Genomic DNA, 19,068 nt, shown 5'->3' with positions numbered 1-19,068 from the left:
ACATTCTTTGAACAATAACGTCACAGTATTTGCAGCTGAACTGCCAAATTAGGACATCCACTCCAGGCCCAACACTTCGAGCAATCCGCCATTTTTATTTCTCGCTTTTATTTTGTAGTCCAAGCTCAAGGAAGCCGAAGTTACGAGAGGATAAGTCAAAATGTTTGGTTGTTGGATGTAGTAACCCACACGCTTCATTACACCGTCTCCCAGCCTCAGAACCTTTTCGAAGTGCCTGGTTGAGTTTTATTTTTCACGGAAATGTACCCACATCTGTGGGTAAGGTAATTTTTGTGTGCGCGAAGCATTTCAAGGATGACTGCTCCAGCAACCTCTGCCAGTATAAAGAAGGATTTGCTGAAAGACTTTGTCTGACTGAGGGTTCAATTCCTTCTATCTTTGAAGACGACAAACAGAGCATTTCGGTAAGCTGTAAATAACGCTAAAAAGTGTGATAAGACGTCCCTGTCATTGTTTTGTTAGCATTAGCAGTTGCACCGTCTTCATATGTTAGCGCTGTGTGCTCGTTTTAGATCCTTGATGATATAGCCTACGTGATTTAATTTAAGTCTAAAGTTTTCATTAGTCATTTCATTTTTCCGTTTTTGTCTCCGAAAAGACTGTATTAAAATGCATTTCGTGAAGTTAGCTTGGCGCTAGCATTAGCTCGGTGCTTGTGTTGGCTCACTTGTTAGGGTTCTGCAGGTTCATCATCTTCATTTTCATCTCGCTCCGCCGGGTCAGACTCTGGCTCAAACATGTAAGGCTGGATGGACAAGTCTTCTGTTGTTGACATTTTGTAAGTAATGTGTGAATAAAAAGTTTCTGCGCCGCTAGACAATCGTATCTCTTCTATCAAACTACAAAAATGGCCAAACAGGGTGGAGTTGAACTGAGTGTCACCTCTGCAACCTGGAGAGGGGGCGGGGTATGAAGTGTCTCATTTGCATTTAAAGAGACCGCACCAAAATGAGTTGCTCTCAGAAGCACATCAGAAAAGGGGTAGAAAAGGGGTGGAGCAATAATAATGAGGAATTCAAACCCAAGCAGTGCAGTTCTGCTTTATATAGACCACAACTGTATAATTTATATGTAAAAAAAGGAAGGATTTAAAAGCATGATATGTCTCCTTTAAATGTAATATACATACAGTATAAAGGAAAATACTTAATTTGTCCTATTGAATTTTATTTATTTTTTTACCTCTCTTTTGGCTGTTAAATTGTAAAGAAGAATTCACAAAGCGTTTTTTGTTCAGTCACGAATAAAGAACGTGCGCAGGGTATAGGCCAGGGCTATTCAACTACACTTTGCTGTGGGCCGTATTGTTGGAAGGCTATGGTTTGTGGGCCGGACATTCTTGGTACAGTTGCTCTCGTAGTGAACTGACACAAAGCACCGTCACATTTTCAATATTTTTATTAAACTCTTTAAATTCTGTAAACAGCACCAGTTGAATTTGTGTACAAATAAAAAACATAAGCAGCTTCAAGTTTAATTAAATAATAATCACAGCACCTGCTGATTTAAAAAGTGCAAGAAATAAATAAACTGAGAAACATGACCAATTCCTGGTTTCATTACATAACAGTAACGGCACCTTCTGGGTATTTTGTGCAAGAAATTGAAAAAAACAACAACATCGCTTCAGGTTTAACTTAAAAAAAAAAAAAAGAAAAAAAAAAAAAAAAAGCATACAGGCATACACCTGTTGGCTTTTTGTGCAACACATTTAAAAAAGACATAACTAGATTTAGTTTTATTTTTTTCAAAAAGGGCACAGTCGCACAAAAAAACCTGCTTGTTTTCTATGCAAGAAATAATAAAAAAAAAACATCAACTGAAAAACAGTAACAGCACCAGTTTGCTTTTTGTAGGGAGATACTAATATTATATTATTATTATTTTCTAAAAGGTTACCTTATTCAGCCTTATGTAGCCTACGTATATTTTCATAAGAGGAACTATGCAGAATAATAAAATGATATGTAAAAACTTGTAAATATGCAGTAGGAATTAATCAATAAAACAGCCAGGAATAAATAGTTGCTCCCTGGTAAAGATAGTAGCTAAAAACTGGTACAATGATAAACATGGTGATATTACAGCCTGAGCAGCAGTACGGGGCCGAATTTACTCTGTCTCCGGTAGCCTATGTCTCCGAAATGTTTCCGGATGTTTTCCGGGTTTTAGTATCTCCCTTTTTTACAAGTAATAAAAAACACAAGCAGCTTCAAGTTTAATTAAAAAACAATGACAGCACCTGCTGGTTAAAAATTGCAAAAAATAAATAAACCGAAAACATCTGTGGATAAAACATCCACATTTCTCTCAGTTGTCGTATGCGACAGAGGAATTCCCTAATTGAAGGTATTACCTGTTGTTTCACTTTGTTGTCTGTTACCACTTCATTGACACTGGCAATTATGCATTATTTCACCGTTTCCGCATCGGTAAATGACTTTCTTTTTTCGTTACATTGTATATTTTCCATTGAATGTGCCACGCCTTCTGATTATCTAAAGCGCCTTTCCATAATACGCAACAGACCCTTCTCATAATAGACCTTTTTCACAACAGCTGGAAGTAGCACCTCCTGGTACCGAGTAACTTCCTGTTATTGCGGGTCTAAGGGAAAATGGCTCTTATTTATTCAACAGCGTTGCTCAACTGACAGCTTTTCTCGTTCGCTGATGCGGAGGCAATCGCAGCGGCGAATACCCAAACAAATAAACTTGATATGGCGTATAAGTTCTTCCATGAAGAATATATCCACAGCTATCACGATAAGAAAATGAGTAGCTTCATGAACTAACTGCTATCTACAACATATGAAGTATAAACATTGTAATAAAGAAACCTAATTTAGTCCGCCAAAATATTCGGAATGTTTAAAGAGAGGCATATTATAGACCTTTAAATTATGTTTTAACATTCTGATATGTGTTTGTCTTATTTACCTGTGGGTGGATGTGCTGTAGCAGCTCCATAGCTTTAGCATGGCTAGCTTGCTGTGAGAGGACAAGCTGGCGTTTCTGAGCCCTCTCGAAGGCAGAGTCGCTCTACGGTGGTGCGATAAAATTATTCCAAGGAAAGAGAGATGGAACAGCTCCACTTTTAAGGCGTCTGATGGTGGATCAGCTGACAAAATCCTCCTGAGTGAAGTGCCGGTGTTGTGTAGAATACAGATTCCAGACCTTCATCCCTCTTAACAGCTTAGATCCACCGCCTCCTTTGGTCTTGGTTCGTCGGAAAAGCGTGGTTAGACAGGCACGGCTGTTGCCCCACAAGAGCAACCAGGAACAGAACAAGAGCAACCACGCCGAGGATGAGCATTTTTGTCACTAACGCTAAAGCTATAACCACAGGAAGTTGTTGCACACCACTTCCGGTTTACAATGCAGAAGTGTGAAAAAGGTATATTGGCACAGTAAGCAGCAGTGCCGTGAAGTGTCGCAAAGTGCGGTAAAGTGTCACAAAGCCGCGTGTGTATAGTTTTTAGTGGATATTAAACAATTTATTCACTAACTATGGCTAGATGGGCCACAGGCCGGTTGAGTTTGAGGAGTGGGCCGGTTTTGAATAGCCCTGGTATAGACTATCGTGAGACAGGTTAGTTTTACTCATGACGTGTTGTTGCAAAAGAAATTCAAATAAAGCTAATGAGGAAGTATACAGATTACTTTTACTCCTTGTTTGTGATTCTTCGCCTACGTTGTTTTTCTATGAAAAGAAAGTGGAAAGAGTTGTCCTTTTCTGTGCTATGTTGCCATGGACACCGTTTGTGGCTGCCCCCTTAAAGCCACTGATGTCACAGTAACATATACAGTCCTATTTGCTGGTGTGGTGGGGTGGGGGTGAGGGGGTGTCCTCAGAGTCTGCATTGCCCCTTTCCCTGCACCCCTTTTAATTGCTTCTTCTGCATCTTCTAAGATTTCCCTGACACAGCCGGACTCGCTCTGTAAGCCCCACCATGAATCTCTCTCAAACAAACACAATTTGCAGTCGGACCTTTCGGAACTATCTATCCCAAATGGCTGCTCTGTTTGATTGATAATCCTCTCTACAAATGGTTTTGTTTAAAAAAATATTTGGTTCATCAAAGGCAGTGTGGCTTGACTTTTTCAATCACTGCATTCCAGCTCTAACACACACATTTACACAACTGAAGATGGCGGGTCATACGAGGTGAGCGCAACCTGATCTTTTTCTTTTTTTTTTTGACTATGCTACCAGCTCCCTCTGCGCGTGCGCGCGCACACACACACATGCAGCCTGAGTTTTCTGAACACTAGTACAAACTTCCTTCACGCTCTAAGGGCCTGATTTAAGATCCCAAATAAAGAGCGCTAAACAGATCGCGCAGGCAAATACTTTGCATGTGCTTTTTCTTTATCTGTAGTGAGTGAATTTCTAAGTTTGCAGCATAACTCATTGTACATGCGAACGTGGTTTAGACCGCCCTATTGAAATGAAAAATGTGTGTGCGTTGTGTGTTCAAAATGAAGAACGTTAGAGAAACAAATTTAATTTTGAAGCCATAAAAATGGAGGTTTTATTTATTTACTTATATTAACATATAATATAATATAGTGTATATATATATATATATATATATATATATATATATATATTGCACTATCCTGATAGCATGAGGTTACATCAACTGCAACATCTTCCAGTTTGCACTCTTTCACATTTTAATGCACACAAAGAGTTAAAACCAGCACTGAAATGCCATGTTATAGTATCACTAATAATTATTTATAAAGCAAACAAACTCCACACAAAAGAAAAAAAAAACATCTAACATAATAAACCACAGTATTACCTTGTCTGTACTTTAACTTTGCTGATTTATTTCAGTGAACTCAGTGATTATTGGACCTGTTATTTTTATTCATAGGAGTTGCATGCTTTGTCTGCAAATATTTGATTTACAGAAGTTGAAATACAAGCAGTTGATTGTTTTTCACATAATGCAGTTTTTATGGCTGTCCTTTGTGCCAAAGAACTGGGTGTGTGCGCTTCGCTTCATATATCATGTCGTCTACTATAATTTATAAAGTCATAAGATATTCCAGGAGATATTTGCTGGGATGACAAATTTGTATCCACCTACTACATTTGCTGCAAGAAACAGATGATTGACACACTCCTCTCTATAGTGCACATTCATGTGCACTGTAGAGAAAAGATTAGATCACACACATGGGAAGACATTTATGGATTCTTTATTAAATCTCTATGAGTCTGCCGTTTGCAACATATATATCATTTAGATTATGAAAAGCTTGTTTTGCTTTTTTTTTGCACCAAACAAACATGCGTAGCTATCAAAATGTATTCATCAACCATATGAGGCCAAACTATTTAGAATTTAAATTGATTTAAATTTGATTTAAATCAATCAATTATATACATTAAACATATAAGATATTTCTATTTCCTTACAAAAACTGAAATTTGTGCAGAAGTTTTACATTTAGAAGATCACTTTAATGTTATACGGTGTGTATGCGTGTGACCCACAGCAGATTCAAACCTGCAACCCATCGAGAACAAGTCGGAAAAAAAAATCTGGGCACTACGAGATTAAAGTCGTAATATTTTGAGAATAACGTTGTAATTTTATGACAATAAAGTCATATTTTAATAGCATCGTAATGTTATGAGATTAAAGTCGTAATGTTTCAAGATTAAAGTTGTAATATTTTGAGAATAAAGTCGTAATTTTATTATAATAAAATTGAATAACAAACGGGATCTTGTCTGCATTTAGTGACACACGTGAAAATTGTGAGCCTTTTGGTCCATCATCATCACAAGATGATGGGAACCAAAGAACCAGACTGAACGAGCAAATAGCCTTTTCTGTGGAGGGGGAACTGGCTGGAAGTGGTGACTTCAGGGCTATCAGTGCTAGTTGCGTTCATTGGGAGTTCCGAGCGCTGTACCATTACAAGTTTTTTTAAGATATGGCTTTATTCTCATAAAATTATGATTTCAATCTCAAAATATTACAATTTTAATAAAATTACGACTTTATTCTCAAAATATTATGACTAATCTTGTAGTGCTCAGATTTATTTTTTATTTTTTAACGTGGCCCTAATACGCTGTCGTACATTACATAGTTTCATCTTTTTTTCTATTATCTAGAGCGGTGTTTCTCAAATGGGGGTACGTGATGGCACTACAGGGGGTACTTGAGACAAAGAGAGGAAATTTAGAATGGTACATTTGTCTTCATTGGTAGGGATGTAACGATTCACTCAACTCCCGATACGATTCGATTCACGATACTGGGTTCACGATGCGATTCTCTCACGATTTTTTCATTTACAAAATGGGGCTGTAGACAATTTTTTTTTTTTGGGAAAAAAAACTAGAAAATACTGTATTATTTTCCTTTTATTTTTCATTGTCAAAAGAATTCCTTGATAAACTATTCAAAACAATGCAATTTAACTAAAAATAAATCTTGAATTAAATAAATAAAGGAATAATACAAATGAAAATGAAGCCTATTAATTTAAATTCTGGTTCTATAATAAACAATGCAAAACTGCATAATAGTTCTTTTTCTTTTAAAAGTGCAACTGAAAATGTATTTTGTGCCTTAACAATTGGACTTTAAAAAAAACAAAAAACCGTCATTGCACTGATTTACGTCATATTTGTTTGGACCAGCAGAGGGCGCTGGTAACCCAGTGGTCGGTTGGCATGCAGATATCTTGCAGTGAAGAAGAGAAGCTATGCTAGCAGACAGAGCTAATAGAAAAACGTGACTTTTACAGATATTCAAGTAATATTACAGATATTCTTTCGGTGCTAAAGGGGTAATAAATCAGAAAATCGATATCAACCGTGATACCTATGAATCGATTTTTAACTGCCTTACGATTAATTGTTACATCCCTATTCATTGCGAATCAAAACTCGAAACGTTCTATATATTTAATTGAAAGTGTCTATTCTTACGGTTGCCGTACGGACAACCCCCGGTTCTATTGGTACGTTTACCGAAGTACACGTACGTTGCGTTATAGGGTTAGGGTTAGGATTATGGTTAGTCTTAGTCTTAGTCACGTGACCCCCCCCCCCCCTCGGCAAGAATCCTAAACTCTGCCTATTAATAGAACATGAACTGCAAATACAAGGGTGAGTCTTGGTCTCACACCAGGAGGGAGATGACCTTAAATGATTAAAACTATAGAAATAAATATATTCAGGAAGCACTAAGTAGTAAGGTGGGGTAGTTGGATTCAGAAATAAGAGAAAGGGGGTATTTGAACCAAAAAAGTTTGAGAACCACTGATCGAGAGTGAACTCAAGGATGCATACGTCTCGTGAAATGCAATAAGTCCTCACTCGCATCATATCTGGGTTTGATCTACCACTAATAGTTAGCAGCCTGTTATTTGAGTCACTCCCAGCTGGGACATATGGATGCGTGTGCACTCATTGCCAGAGGTCATGGCTGATTGCATCCAGCTTAGCGGCACATCTAACCGGTGCTAAAAATACTGTATCGTCATATTATTTGTGTTAAGTGTAACAACAAGCCATCCTGAGTTCATACATTCAAGCTCTAAAATGATCATAGCAGAGAATAACCTTTTCCTGCTGCATGTATGGTACACTGTGAAAAAAAGAGGAGAGCAGGAAGAGGTCAGACAGACATATTTGTATGTGTTCACCAATCCTGTGTTTATACAACAGGTGGCAGATAAATGTCAGGGAAACGTCACATCGTCACAGTTTAGGACAGACGTGACCTGTTGCACAGCTGATCTGAATAAGGCCAGCGTTGATTTCTGAGCCGTCCCCTGGTGAGAGTCCCCTGCAGTACGTGACTTGTCTGTCTGCTTCACTTTCATTGACACCGGAGCACCAAACAGGTGCAAAGGAAAGACGGTGCTATAAGGACCTCAGAGGAGGACTAATATTTCAGACATGTAGCTGTCTCAGGTTCTCCTTTGATTTCACTTTAACTCTCTGAAGCAAAGTGTATCACATTTACAGTAAAGTGGCTTCCATGAAATCCTATACCCAGGATTCTATTCTCGGTCAATTTGAAGAATTATTTTGAAGACAGGAGTAGATTTAAAAGAAAATGTACCGTCCAGTTTCCCAGCAGTTTGTGAGTAAAGACGTCCCTCTCAGTTTGCTTTTACAAGTTTTATAGGAGAAAACAAAATGCCTTTCGTCAGATGTTTGTCTTTCTATGCAGAGTTTGCATGTTTCCTTGAGCAACAAGATATTTTCTGACATCATTAGTTGAGGCTCTCGTGAGTTTGTGAGTTTACGCCTGTGGTGGTCTTTGATGGTGAGGCCCATTCAGGGTTGTTCTCTATCTTGAACCTGGAGTTGGCTGGGAAAGCCATCAGCACCCGGAGATACTGAACAGGAAGTGGAAGAATAGGAGACAGATTCTTGTCCTTCCTCTTCTTTAAGGGTTAACAAGACTGGTGGTGATGGGATTAATGTTAGCTTTTGTAGTAATCCGCTTTGAAACTAGAAAACTGTAGAAATTTGACAGAAGAGTGATGCCACATGTCTATGATTAGAAACAGAAAAAAACATCCTAAGTGAAACGTGACAGGCTTCAAGCTAGATGTTGGGTTCTATGATGCGCTTCCTAAAAAGCCCTGAGACTACATTTTCTGTAACCTGAGATTTAAACTGCATAATTTCTTCATTAAGTATACAGAACCTTTTCCTTGATTCGGACTGAGGCTTGTTTAAAAGTAGTGATAATGGATCCTTAACGTTTACCAGTTGACAACCAAGAAGTAACACAACACATGATCCTGAAATAATAAACCAACAATGACATCATGGCACATTAAATATACGGTACCTTCTCTGTTTCCGTTAATTTTTATGCCTAAACTATTTGAAAACCACTTATGCCACTTACAGTAACCTCTGATGTTCCTATATCTGGTTTCTGTTCCTCTCACAGGGCCGATGCTCCAGGGAGAACTGCAAGTACCTGCACCCTCCGGCTCATTTAAAGACCCAGCTGGAGATCAACGGCAGGAACAATCTGATCCAACAGAAGAACATGGTGATGCTAGCCCAGCAAATGCACCTCGCTAACGCCATGATGCCCGGTACACAGCTACCACCAATGGTAAGAGAACACGTATAGAACACCACATCACAGCTATCGCCTAGTGCAAGACAACACACAGTAGGACAGCTTCAGGCATTTCAAAAAATAAATAAATAAATCTCTGTTTTACATTAAACTTTCATGTCTTTTTCTGTCTAGCCCATGTTCTCTGTGACACCAGGCCTGGCCACCAACGCCAGTGCAGCAGCAGCTGCAGCCGCGGCCTTTAATCCCTACCTAAGCCCTGTGTCACCAGGCCTGATGCCTCCGGAGATCCTGTCCAGCACTCCTGTCCTCATGGCCTCCAGCCCTGCCGTCAGCCAAGTCCCCAATGCTGCTGCTGCCGCTGCCCAGAAGCTGATGAGAACTGACAGACTGGAGGTAACGCACACAGTCGCACTACCTGGACTTTAGCGTTATGATGCAAAAAGTAGCTGCATCTAGGCCACGTGTGTCAAACTCAAGGCCAAATGCCTTTAGATCAGTAGTTCTCTAAGTTTTTAGGCTCAAGTACCCCATTTCTCTTATTTCTGAATCCAAGTGTCCGACTACAACATTTTGCTAAGAAAACTATTTAAAAACAAGTATAAATCATAATGATGGAATGAATGAATTATGACACATTTTAAAGAATTTCATTTTGTAAATAAGTGGAAAGAACAGTATTTAGTGCAGTGGTTCCCAACCTTTTCTGGATTGGTACTCAATTTTGATATCAAGGATTTCTGGAGGCCCCAAAGCCATTTTTTAACAGATTTTTTTATTTTTATTTTTTTACTGCATTTTAGTTGAAAAACATTTATGCTTCACGAAGTGAAAGTATAGAAACACAAGATTGTGTGTTGTTTTAATAAATAAAAAACAATAAAAGAATGACAATTAAAAAGATTCAAAAATCTATCCATTTAAACTCCAGGCGACCCCACATGGGGTCTCAATCCCAAGGTTGAAAAAAAACACTGATTTAGTGGTACCTGAATAGATTTATTTCAAAAATTTTTATCACTTCCAGTCACTTCATTTTCCACTCTTTCTGTCTTAAGTACACCCTGTAGTGCCATTGCGTACCCCTAGGGGTGCACATACCTCCATTTGAGAAACACTGCTTTAGAGCATCCAATCCGACCCGCAGGAGACAGTAAATATGACATGAAATATTGTGTAATCTACCAAATAATCCAGTTGTAAATATCTCATTTTCACCAATTGCAGTTTTTCTTTGCAGTCATTTTTAATTGCAAATTGTGGAAAGAACTCTCAATTTTTCCACAAAATCTTGCAATTTCTTACAAACAATTCCACAAAATTCCTCTAAATTACAAAAAAAATGGTGAAGTGAAGATCCAACAGGGACTGAAATGAAAAACTAGGACACAATGATGTCAAAATTGTTCTTTTGCAGCCTACTTCACATCAAACTGGTCCATATTTATTTGGCCCCTGAACTAAAATGAGTTTGACGTCCTTGATCTAGGCACTAATAAAGTGTGCATAATCATGTGTTTTCCTGTAAGCATGGAGTCTACTGTGGTGATAATGAGATTGTAAACAAGACATGTTGTTAACACGTACTTTAACAAGCATCACAATAATGACACCTGACATCTGACACCTAGCTCAGCTTGCTCAGCCACAGACACCAAACTGGTGTATAACGGTAGTTTCAGCATTTGTGAAATGCACAGGTATTTATGATTACCTCCAAAATGAATGAATAAAATGAGAAATGCCATCTGTTTGGACTTGTTTCCAAGTCAGAAGTTGATTAAGATGAACATTCTCACCTTTGCCTCATCTACCTCGAGTACATTTTGTTCATGGTTCATATTAATAATTTCACAAGATGCCATGAGACAAGCGTCAGAGCCGAGTCTGAACTTGTTTAACGCTGGAAACAGTAGCGATTTGTGAAGGCCCATTGATAGCACAAACTGCACAAACATCACATGCCCTTACAATGAAAGGATCAAACACAATCCACTTCAATAACATAACAAAACACTCTGCCATTTCCTGTAGCAACCTAAAACACTAAAGGTAACGGCCCAGATGTGAAGGACATATTTATATATAATGAGATGGTGCGAGACAAAATGAGTTGGATCATAACCCTTAAATATAAATGAGGGGCTGCCCCCTAGTGGCACTAAACAAAATGTTAAACCTGTACACCAGAGGAGGGCAACTTCTGTCACAGCGGGGGGCCACAAAAATATGTTTGTTTGATCGAAGGGTAATATTATTAACATCCATGTCAGCATTTAGAATAATGACCAATCTGGTCATTAACTCAGGAAAGAGTTTTTATAGTAATTTTGTGTGTTTTTCTGTCCTTCTGTGTATGTTTGTTGTCTTGCTCGTTATTTTGTGCATGTCTGTTGTCCTTCTGTGTAATTTTTCTGTAAAATGTATGTTTTTTTGGGTCATATTGTGTGTTGGTGTTGTCATATATATATATTTATATTTTTATATATATATTTATTTATTTATTTTGGAGTAATTTTGTGTATTACTGTTGTTGTTTTGGTAGTTTTTGTAGTAGTTTTGTGTGTTTCCTGCAATGTTATAATTCTTTGTATATTTTTAAATATATTTTTGCTTTTGTTTTGTGTATTTTTCTGTCATTTTGTACATTTATTTTGGGGGCCGCATGAAATTAGACCAAGGGCCGCCAGTCACCCATGTCTGCTCTACGCTGAAATTCCTGAAATTGAACGCAGTGTTCTAGTGTAGTACACAAAATATTACATTGTGTATAATGTAGAGTAATTATTATTAAAGGCAAAATAATGTAATAAATATATGGATAATAAATAATTGCCACTATTACAGTATATTATCGTACATATCTATTGTTATTATGGTCCAGAACTCAATGACAAAAATTCCTATTCTACGCTCAACTTTACTTTGATAGCATCATTTTGCCATAAATAAAACTATTATGTATTTTAGTTGTTGTTTTTTCCACACATAAGCATATCCATTGTGATAATTGCATTCATTGCTAGGGATGTGACAAAAAAAATCAATATGTCAAATCCTTCCTTCCAAGTGTGATACGATAATGGATGTGCTGGCACTAAATATCAATTGTTTTTTTTGCAATATAATAAACGTATTTTATGTTTTTGGCAAGAATAAAACATGCATGGCTGTTGCAGAAAGATTGAACTAGATTTAGTGTTCATCTTTGACGACACATACAAACAAAAAAGAAAAATACAAATGTATTGATTGTTTTTTTGGGGGGTTTTCTTGTCTGAATTTGTCATTTTAGGTTGACATTACATGTGAGAGCACTATGCATGTTTTTCTTCTTTCTTACAAAAAATACATAGTTAGAGGCATTGTAATGCATAATTGTGACTCTCACCAGCCCTTCCTATGAATGGATGAGCGAAGCTTTTTTAGGGGAAGAGATGAGAGATGAAATGAGAGGGCAGTGTTACACCTGAGTATCAGATCATCAGGTGTAAAAAAAGAAAATATCATTTTCACTTCCACGTGTCAAGCTAACATCATGTGACAGCTTGTCAGCAGCTGTGTTCTCGACTCATTACAATTAAAATGAGTTCAGGCCTAGTGGTCTTTAGGTAGAAAATAAGCACACTTTTTTTTTTTTTTACATGATTCCCAATAAGGAATTCTATGCAAAAGTGTATCAGTTGATTGTGCGACTATTTTCCTAGTTCTTTTCTCTGTATATTCAAAACAATGTGTGCACCAGACAGTATTTCCACTAGGTTGGCCATAAATTGTGACTTGGACCTGTCAAGACAGATTAAGAGGGGGGAGCTAAAAATCTGGAATACATAAACTATTGGCTGAAACCCTTTGCTCGAGCTGCTCTGAATAAAAACAACACTTCAAGCGACGTTGCTGATTAACAGAAGTAAACTAAAATGATAGGTAGTACTTCTGGTATGAAAAAAGGCTCTTAAAAATGGATGAAACTACTACACATTCAGAACAAAGAAGGTCTCACAGAATTGAGTATTCTCACTTTTCTTGATCGGGTGTTATAGTTAATCAGAGTTCACTCCTAAACATCCGCATCTCTGAGCTGTTTCAGTGATTCATCAGCATATCAACCTTTTCTTATATTTATTTTTACGGTGCCGAATGTAATAACTTGGTCACATACATATTTTAAAAAGCTAATTTTCCTCACATTTAGCCAAATTTTGTTTCATTTGAGACAGAAATTCACGTAAAACCGCATGTTCTATATCATTGTTAAAAATGTGTAAACATGAAAAATAAATCTAAATGTAAATGTAATTGTTTAAATGTTAAATGTAAATATAAATGTAAAAGTTAAATCTAAAGGTTAAATCTAAATGTTAAATCTAAAACTAAAATTTAAAAGTAAAATTTAAAAGTAAAATCTAAATCTGAAGGTTAAATCTAAATCTAAATGTTGAATCTAAAGGTTAAATCTAAATCTGAATGTTAAATCGGTCGCCATGTGTAAAGCTGAATGTTTAGAAATTATGCAGAGTGGGCAGGATGGTGCCTGTCGATCATTAGGCCCCGCCCACGCTCCACACACCCCACCGTTCACTGAGCCGCAGTCGGTGGTGTGGGCGGGGCCTTGTGATCAACAGGCGCTGATCAGCCCACTTTGTATAATTTCTAAACATTTAGCTTTACATTTAGCGACTGATTTAACATTTAGATTTAGATTTTACTTTTACATCTCGATTTAACATTTACATTTAGATTTTACTTTTACATCTAGATTTAACATTTACATTTAGATTTCTTTGTCATGTTTACACATTTTTAGCATTGATATAGGACATGCTGTTTTACATGAGTTTGTCTCAAATGAAAGTAAAATGAGCTAAATGTGAGGAAAGTGAGCTAAATGTTCAAAATATGTCAACCATGAAACAATGACCGAGTTTTTACATTCAGCACCCCATATGCTACGTTTGTTAGAAGTGCTAACACATATTGCATCTTTAATTTCACTGTTCTTTCTCTAGGTGTGCCGCGAGTATCAGCGGGGAAACTGTGCTCGAGGAGAGAACGACTGTCGCTTCGCACACCCCGCTGACAGCACCATGATTGATACCAACGACAACACCGTCACTGTGTGCATGGACTACATTAAGGGCCGATGCTCCAGGGAAAAGTGCAAGTACTTCCACCCACCGGCTCACCTGCAGGCCAAAATAAAGGCTGCCCAGCACCAGGTGAACCAGGCTACAGCCATGGTAAGCTGTCAGTGCACACACAGGGTCTATATTTAAAACAATGTGCAGCATTCGTTCAGGGTTAGCCCATATGTGCTTTAATTTGGTTACCATATCTCAACTTCTCTCTCTCTGTATTGGTTTGTATGGAGTAGATCGCTGACTTCTGCTTTTCAAATAGGAAGGTTTGCATGTTGGTTGGGGTCAACTCTGCTCATGGCTGGATGATACGAAAAAGGATCAGACGTTAGCCCTTGATTAGCCACATTCCTCTCACATGGAGCCTTTGTCTTCCCATATTTGACCAACCGTTTTGTTCCTTGTTCCGTCTCATCCCAGACCACAAAGCAGAGCGTCCAGTTCCTCTCTCTTCCTCTCTCCAATGGACCGTCTTTATTTATAACTTCATTGTTTCTTTGCTTCCTTTCTACACCGTTCTCTTCCTCTTGACATTAATAAAATGATTTGTTGTGCTTTCAGGCCTGTCTTACAGTAACGGCTCCTGTGAATGATAGTACAGTCTGTTTTCTACTCGTTGGGGCTTTAGTCAAACAGGGAACTCGGGGTGAATCATTGTGATGTGAACCTGACTATGATGTGCACACAGTGGATCAGAAATCTGGGATTTGTGCTTGTATTTAATGATCTGTCCTGCACAGTCACAGAATAATTTAAAGTAATGATTGCACTATTTTGTGATTGCTGTGTTCATTCATCTGCGTGTGACAGTCACTAATGTAGTTAATGTTTATTACTGGTCACTTTAACTGTTGAGCCCTAGAGCTATAGTGTCCACACTGTGCATGCCGTAGTCCTGTTATCCCCTTGTATATTGCATTCCAATGATTTGTTTTTTTTATTTGTTTTTGTTTTTTCTCACCTATACCCAAACTGCACTGCTGCCCCCATGATGCACCTCTGCTTGCTGGTTTATGTTAATGCGCTTGAACCCCATTGGCCCATTGCCATCATGTGCTCGCTGCCTGCTAATTAAGACTCAGTCGGCTGTCAAATCACTGAAGCGACCCCTCGACGCAACTTTTGACCTGGTACTATGACCTTTCACCTTTTAGCTTGGCATGTGGCTTTGTTGTAGAGCAGTGTTTTAACCAAAGTTACCAAGCTATTTTTTTGTTGTCGTTGTCCAAGTACAGTGTGTGTTTTATTTCCTCCTGTTTACCTGTCGTTATTGCATGTGATCAAATGATTGTGGCTTTTTGGAGGGTTTAAGTTGCAGCAAACTTTTCTTTTTAATGTATCCACCTTATTTCTGGGGTTGCTACTTCCTAATTATGGCACGACTTTCTCTTTGTAATAAACAAGTAACTGTAATTGCTTTGTTAGTATATACGTCGTATTACGCATAGCTCAACTACATAAATGTTTTCAAACACAGTCCAGGTCCATACACACACAAAATCACTTTCCTCTAGAGCACGCGTGTCAAATTTATGGCCCGGGGGCCAAATCTGGCCTTTTAGCGCATCTAATTTGGCCTGCAGCAGCAAGCAAAATAGTCAGAGAAACCATGAATCATTGTATAATTTAATAACTAATTTAGTTGTATATAGCTCAACTAGATGGCTCACATTTTCACCATGTTTATCTCACATTATGGCAGTCACTTTTAATCTCAAATTATTTTTCCTTGTTTTTTTCAAATTTTACCACAAAATGTCCCCAAATTACATAAAAATGGGTCACAAAATCAAATAAATTGAAGGTGAAGATCCTGCAGGGACTGATATCTGTCACTTATTGCTTTTATTTCATCAGTGCTGTACATATTTTATAATTTATTTATACCTGGAAGTGAAAACTAGTGCACAATAATGATTAAATTACTAATTTTCCCGCCTAAATTCTGCGGTCCACTTAAGATGAACCGCTCCGTATTTGGCCCCTGAACTAAAATAAGTTTGACGCCCCTGCTCTAGAGCTTTAATGTGTTTAAAGAATAGACACAATCATTATCATTTCGTCACTTAGTGTTGAAGTTGTGCCTATGATTATTATCGACCATCCATAGATCATCCAGAAATAGGTGGATATATTAAAATAACCTCTAAACAAACTCCTTCAGCCACAATCACTTCATCACCTGTTGCCTTTTTAACAAAAGTCAGTGAGGCTGAGGAAGTGGAGCTTCTGTATTGATGGCATGGCTTCAGTCTAAAGTCAAGTGGTCAGTGTCGTGGAGCAGCTCAATAAAATAAAGCATGCTAATGTTAGTGCATGTCAGACGAATTAGGGTGGGGCTTTAAATCAACACAGGAGCGATTCCATCATAACAAAGTAATACAAGTTGAATGATAGTTCACTCCATCATCTAATCTACTACAGATATTCAGACTTTAAGAAAGGCCTCAAGCCAAGATGCGACAAAACGTTTGTCGTGTGGTAATCATAAATCCACCTCTGACTCTTGCCCCTTGGCCTTAGACCATTTTTGACATTTGAGAGTGAACCATCACTTAAACATGGCTTACACAGTCTATCATGGAGCTAGCAGTGCAGCCTCCCTTTCTCTGTGCCTCTTACCTATTCCACCCCTCGTTAGATGCCCAATGGTTTCATTACTTAATGCTTGCTCATGTTGCACTTTGTCAGCTCTAGATTTACGTTAATATCCCAATATAATGACGTTATGAATGCTTGTCAGCTAGTGGCTCCATGCTGCTTGTGTAGTATTTGTGTCAGACTGCTGCTTGCTTGCTACTGACATGATGATTTTTGTTATTGTTGTATATACAAGGATGTTGTGACACAGGCTCTCTGTTGTCCTCTAACATATCTACCTCTTTTTGTTTTCTTTCCCATTTTTGCCTCTTTTCCAACACTCTTATCTTTCTCTCTGAATCACACACCTTTCTCTCTCATTCTCACTGACGTCCCTCCATCTGGATGGACAGGGCATCGCCCCTAGTCTCATGGCTCCTCTGCCAAAGCGGCCGGCCCTGGAGAAGGCCAACGGGGCCTCGGCCATGTTTAACAACGGCATGCTCCAGTACCAACAGGCCCTGGCCAGCATGCAGTTTCAGCATCAGGCTGCTTTCCTCCCATCAGGTATGGCTCCTGAAGCGACCGCCTCCAGTTATCGCCCGTGGGATGCCTGGATCAGTCTAACCTGGCTTAACCTGGCTCATGCTTGGCTGGGAATGGGCAGTGTGGTACTGCAATACCTACTTAATATTTGTCTTCACACATAAAATTATGCAAATGAAAACTCTCAATATCAGCAAAAACTAACCTGTTGAACTTGAGAGTAGCTTAAAAAAAAAGCGATTTATGCTTTGAATGGCATTGCATGGCTATTAGATGTTCAGAATAAATTTGCGGACTCTTCGTAATTTGGTTATTTCGTTTTATAACTAAATCAAAATAACAAATAAATGGTGTGGTTGTTTTGTTTTACTGACTCAAAACCAAAACAGAAATACAAAAAAATTTAAAAAACAGACAAGCAGAGTTTTTCTTTAAAATTAAATCTTGTCCTGCTTGTGTGATATTGGGATATTTAAGGGAAACTATGGACGAGCTGTTCTCGCTGTAATTTCACCGTAAATATCCAAATATCTCACAAACAGAAGATTTTTTGTTTTTTTATAAACAGAAAAATTGTGCTTATCTGGTTTTTGACATTTCTGTATTTATGTTTTGGTTTTAAGTCAGTAAAACAAAATAACCACACCTTTGATTTTGGTTGTTTGAAAGAAGGCTACGCAGGTTAGAATAGGCTAATTTAGTATCAGCCATGGTCTGGTTTGGCAAAGATGTTCAGTGAAACTATTGGCTTATGTGTAAAGAATGGTGCCATGATTTTCTTATTCTACATTGATTAAAAAACAGAGTTGACTGTATAGTACAGGTTTTTTTCTTCTGTTTAAAGTTACACACGTTTTAAATACTTTGACCCCGAGTAAGGTTGATGAAGAGGCCACCGAGCAGTCAGTGTTCACAAATTATACTCCAGTTCCTGGCATCGGCGCTGTGGTCCTGCTTGCCTTAGATGCTCCCTGCTCTGAAACAACATATTGCGAGGAAAAGATCATTATCTCAAGCCTTTTGCCGAGCTGACCTTTAGAATGAAAGGTGATGTAGTGTCGTAACATCTAAAACATACTGGACTGCAACCCTTTAGTAATTGACTTTACAACCGTAACATTAAGCTCTGTTTACAAGACGCCTAATTGTCTGTGTGCGTGCGTGGGCACAGCGGTATATTTAATTATTCATACATATGTGTTCTATGTTTTTAAATTCCACGTGGAGCCAATTATTTCTGAACATGTCGTAGCTTTTAACGCACCACATGTGGACAAGAACCTACTAATGACCTTAGCTTACTTCTGCATACGCGCTTCTTCTCAATAGATGCAGGCTGAGGCACAATATAATTGATATGCCTTTAGTTAGATTTCACTTTTCAGTTTGATCACCGCTATTATAAAAGAAATAAGAGGAGTTGGTATCTGGTAGCCCACACCGGAAGCTGAAGAGGCTGGCTTCTGCACACTGCTGTCTGCTGTTTCTCATAATGTGTATAGAGTGTCCACAATACCTAACACAAAACACACACACAATAACAAAATATTTAAATTCTAACTTGGTTTGATTAACAATTTAAATGTATTGAGTGCACCATGCAGTTTGCCTTTTTTTCCAATCACTGATTTCTGTCATAAATGTATTAATTGTTGTTTTTTTTCCCTCCCCCCACTCCACCATTATCTATTCCCT

At 38.1% G+C, this 19,068-nt stretch overlaps 1 protein-coding gene across 12 annotated transcripts in view; it reads left to right on the top strand.

Annotated features, from left to right (window-relative positions):
* The window catches only part of mbnl1 (muscleblind-like splicing regulator 1), a 61,398-nt gene that overhangs the window by 35,855 nt on the left and 6,475 nt on the right, over positions 1–19,068 (top strand). For 9 of the 12 annotated variants that reach the window (XM_028472148.1, XM_028472153.1, XM_028472147.1 and 6 more), the window contains exons 3-7: positions 8,972–9,142; positions 9,284–9,505; positions 14,119–14,349; positions 15,324–15,377; positions 17,241–17,394. In XM_028472148.1, the coding sequence (XP_028327949.1) occupies positions 8,972–9,142; positions 9,284–9,505; positions 14,119–14,349; positions 15,324–15,377; positions 17,241–17,394 (832 nt within the window). Of the gene's footprint in view, positions 1–8,820; positions 8,863–8,971; positions 9,143–9,283; positions 9,506–14,118; positions 14,350–15,323; positions 15,378–17,240; positions 17,395–19,068 lie in introns of those variants that run through there. The other 3 variants (XM_028472155.1, XM_028472157.1, XM_028472159.1) reach the window with 2 other exon arrangements.

This window comes from Gouania willdenowi, chromosome 17, assembly GCF_900634775.1.
Source record: "Gouania willdenowi chromosome 17, fGouWil2.1, whole genome shotgun sequence".
NCBI lineage: Eukaryota > Metazoa > Chordata > Actinopteri > Blenniiformes > Gobiesocidae > Gouania > Gouania willdenowi.
This window is presented reverse-complemented; position numbering and strand designations above follow the sequence as displayed.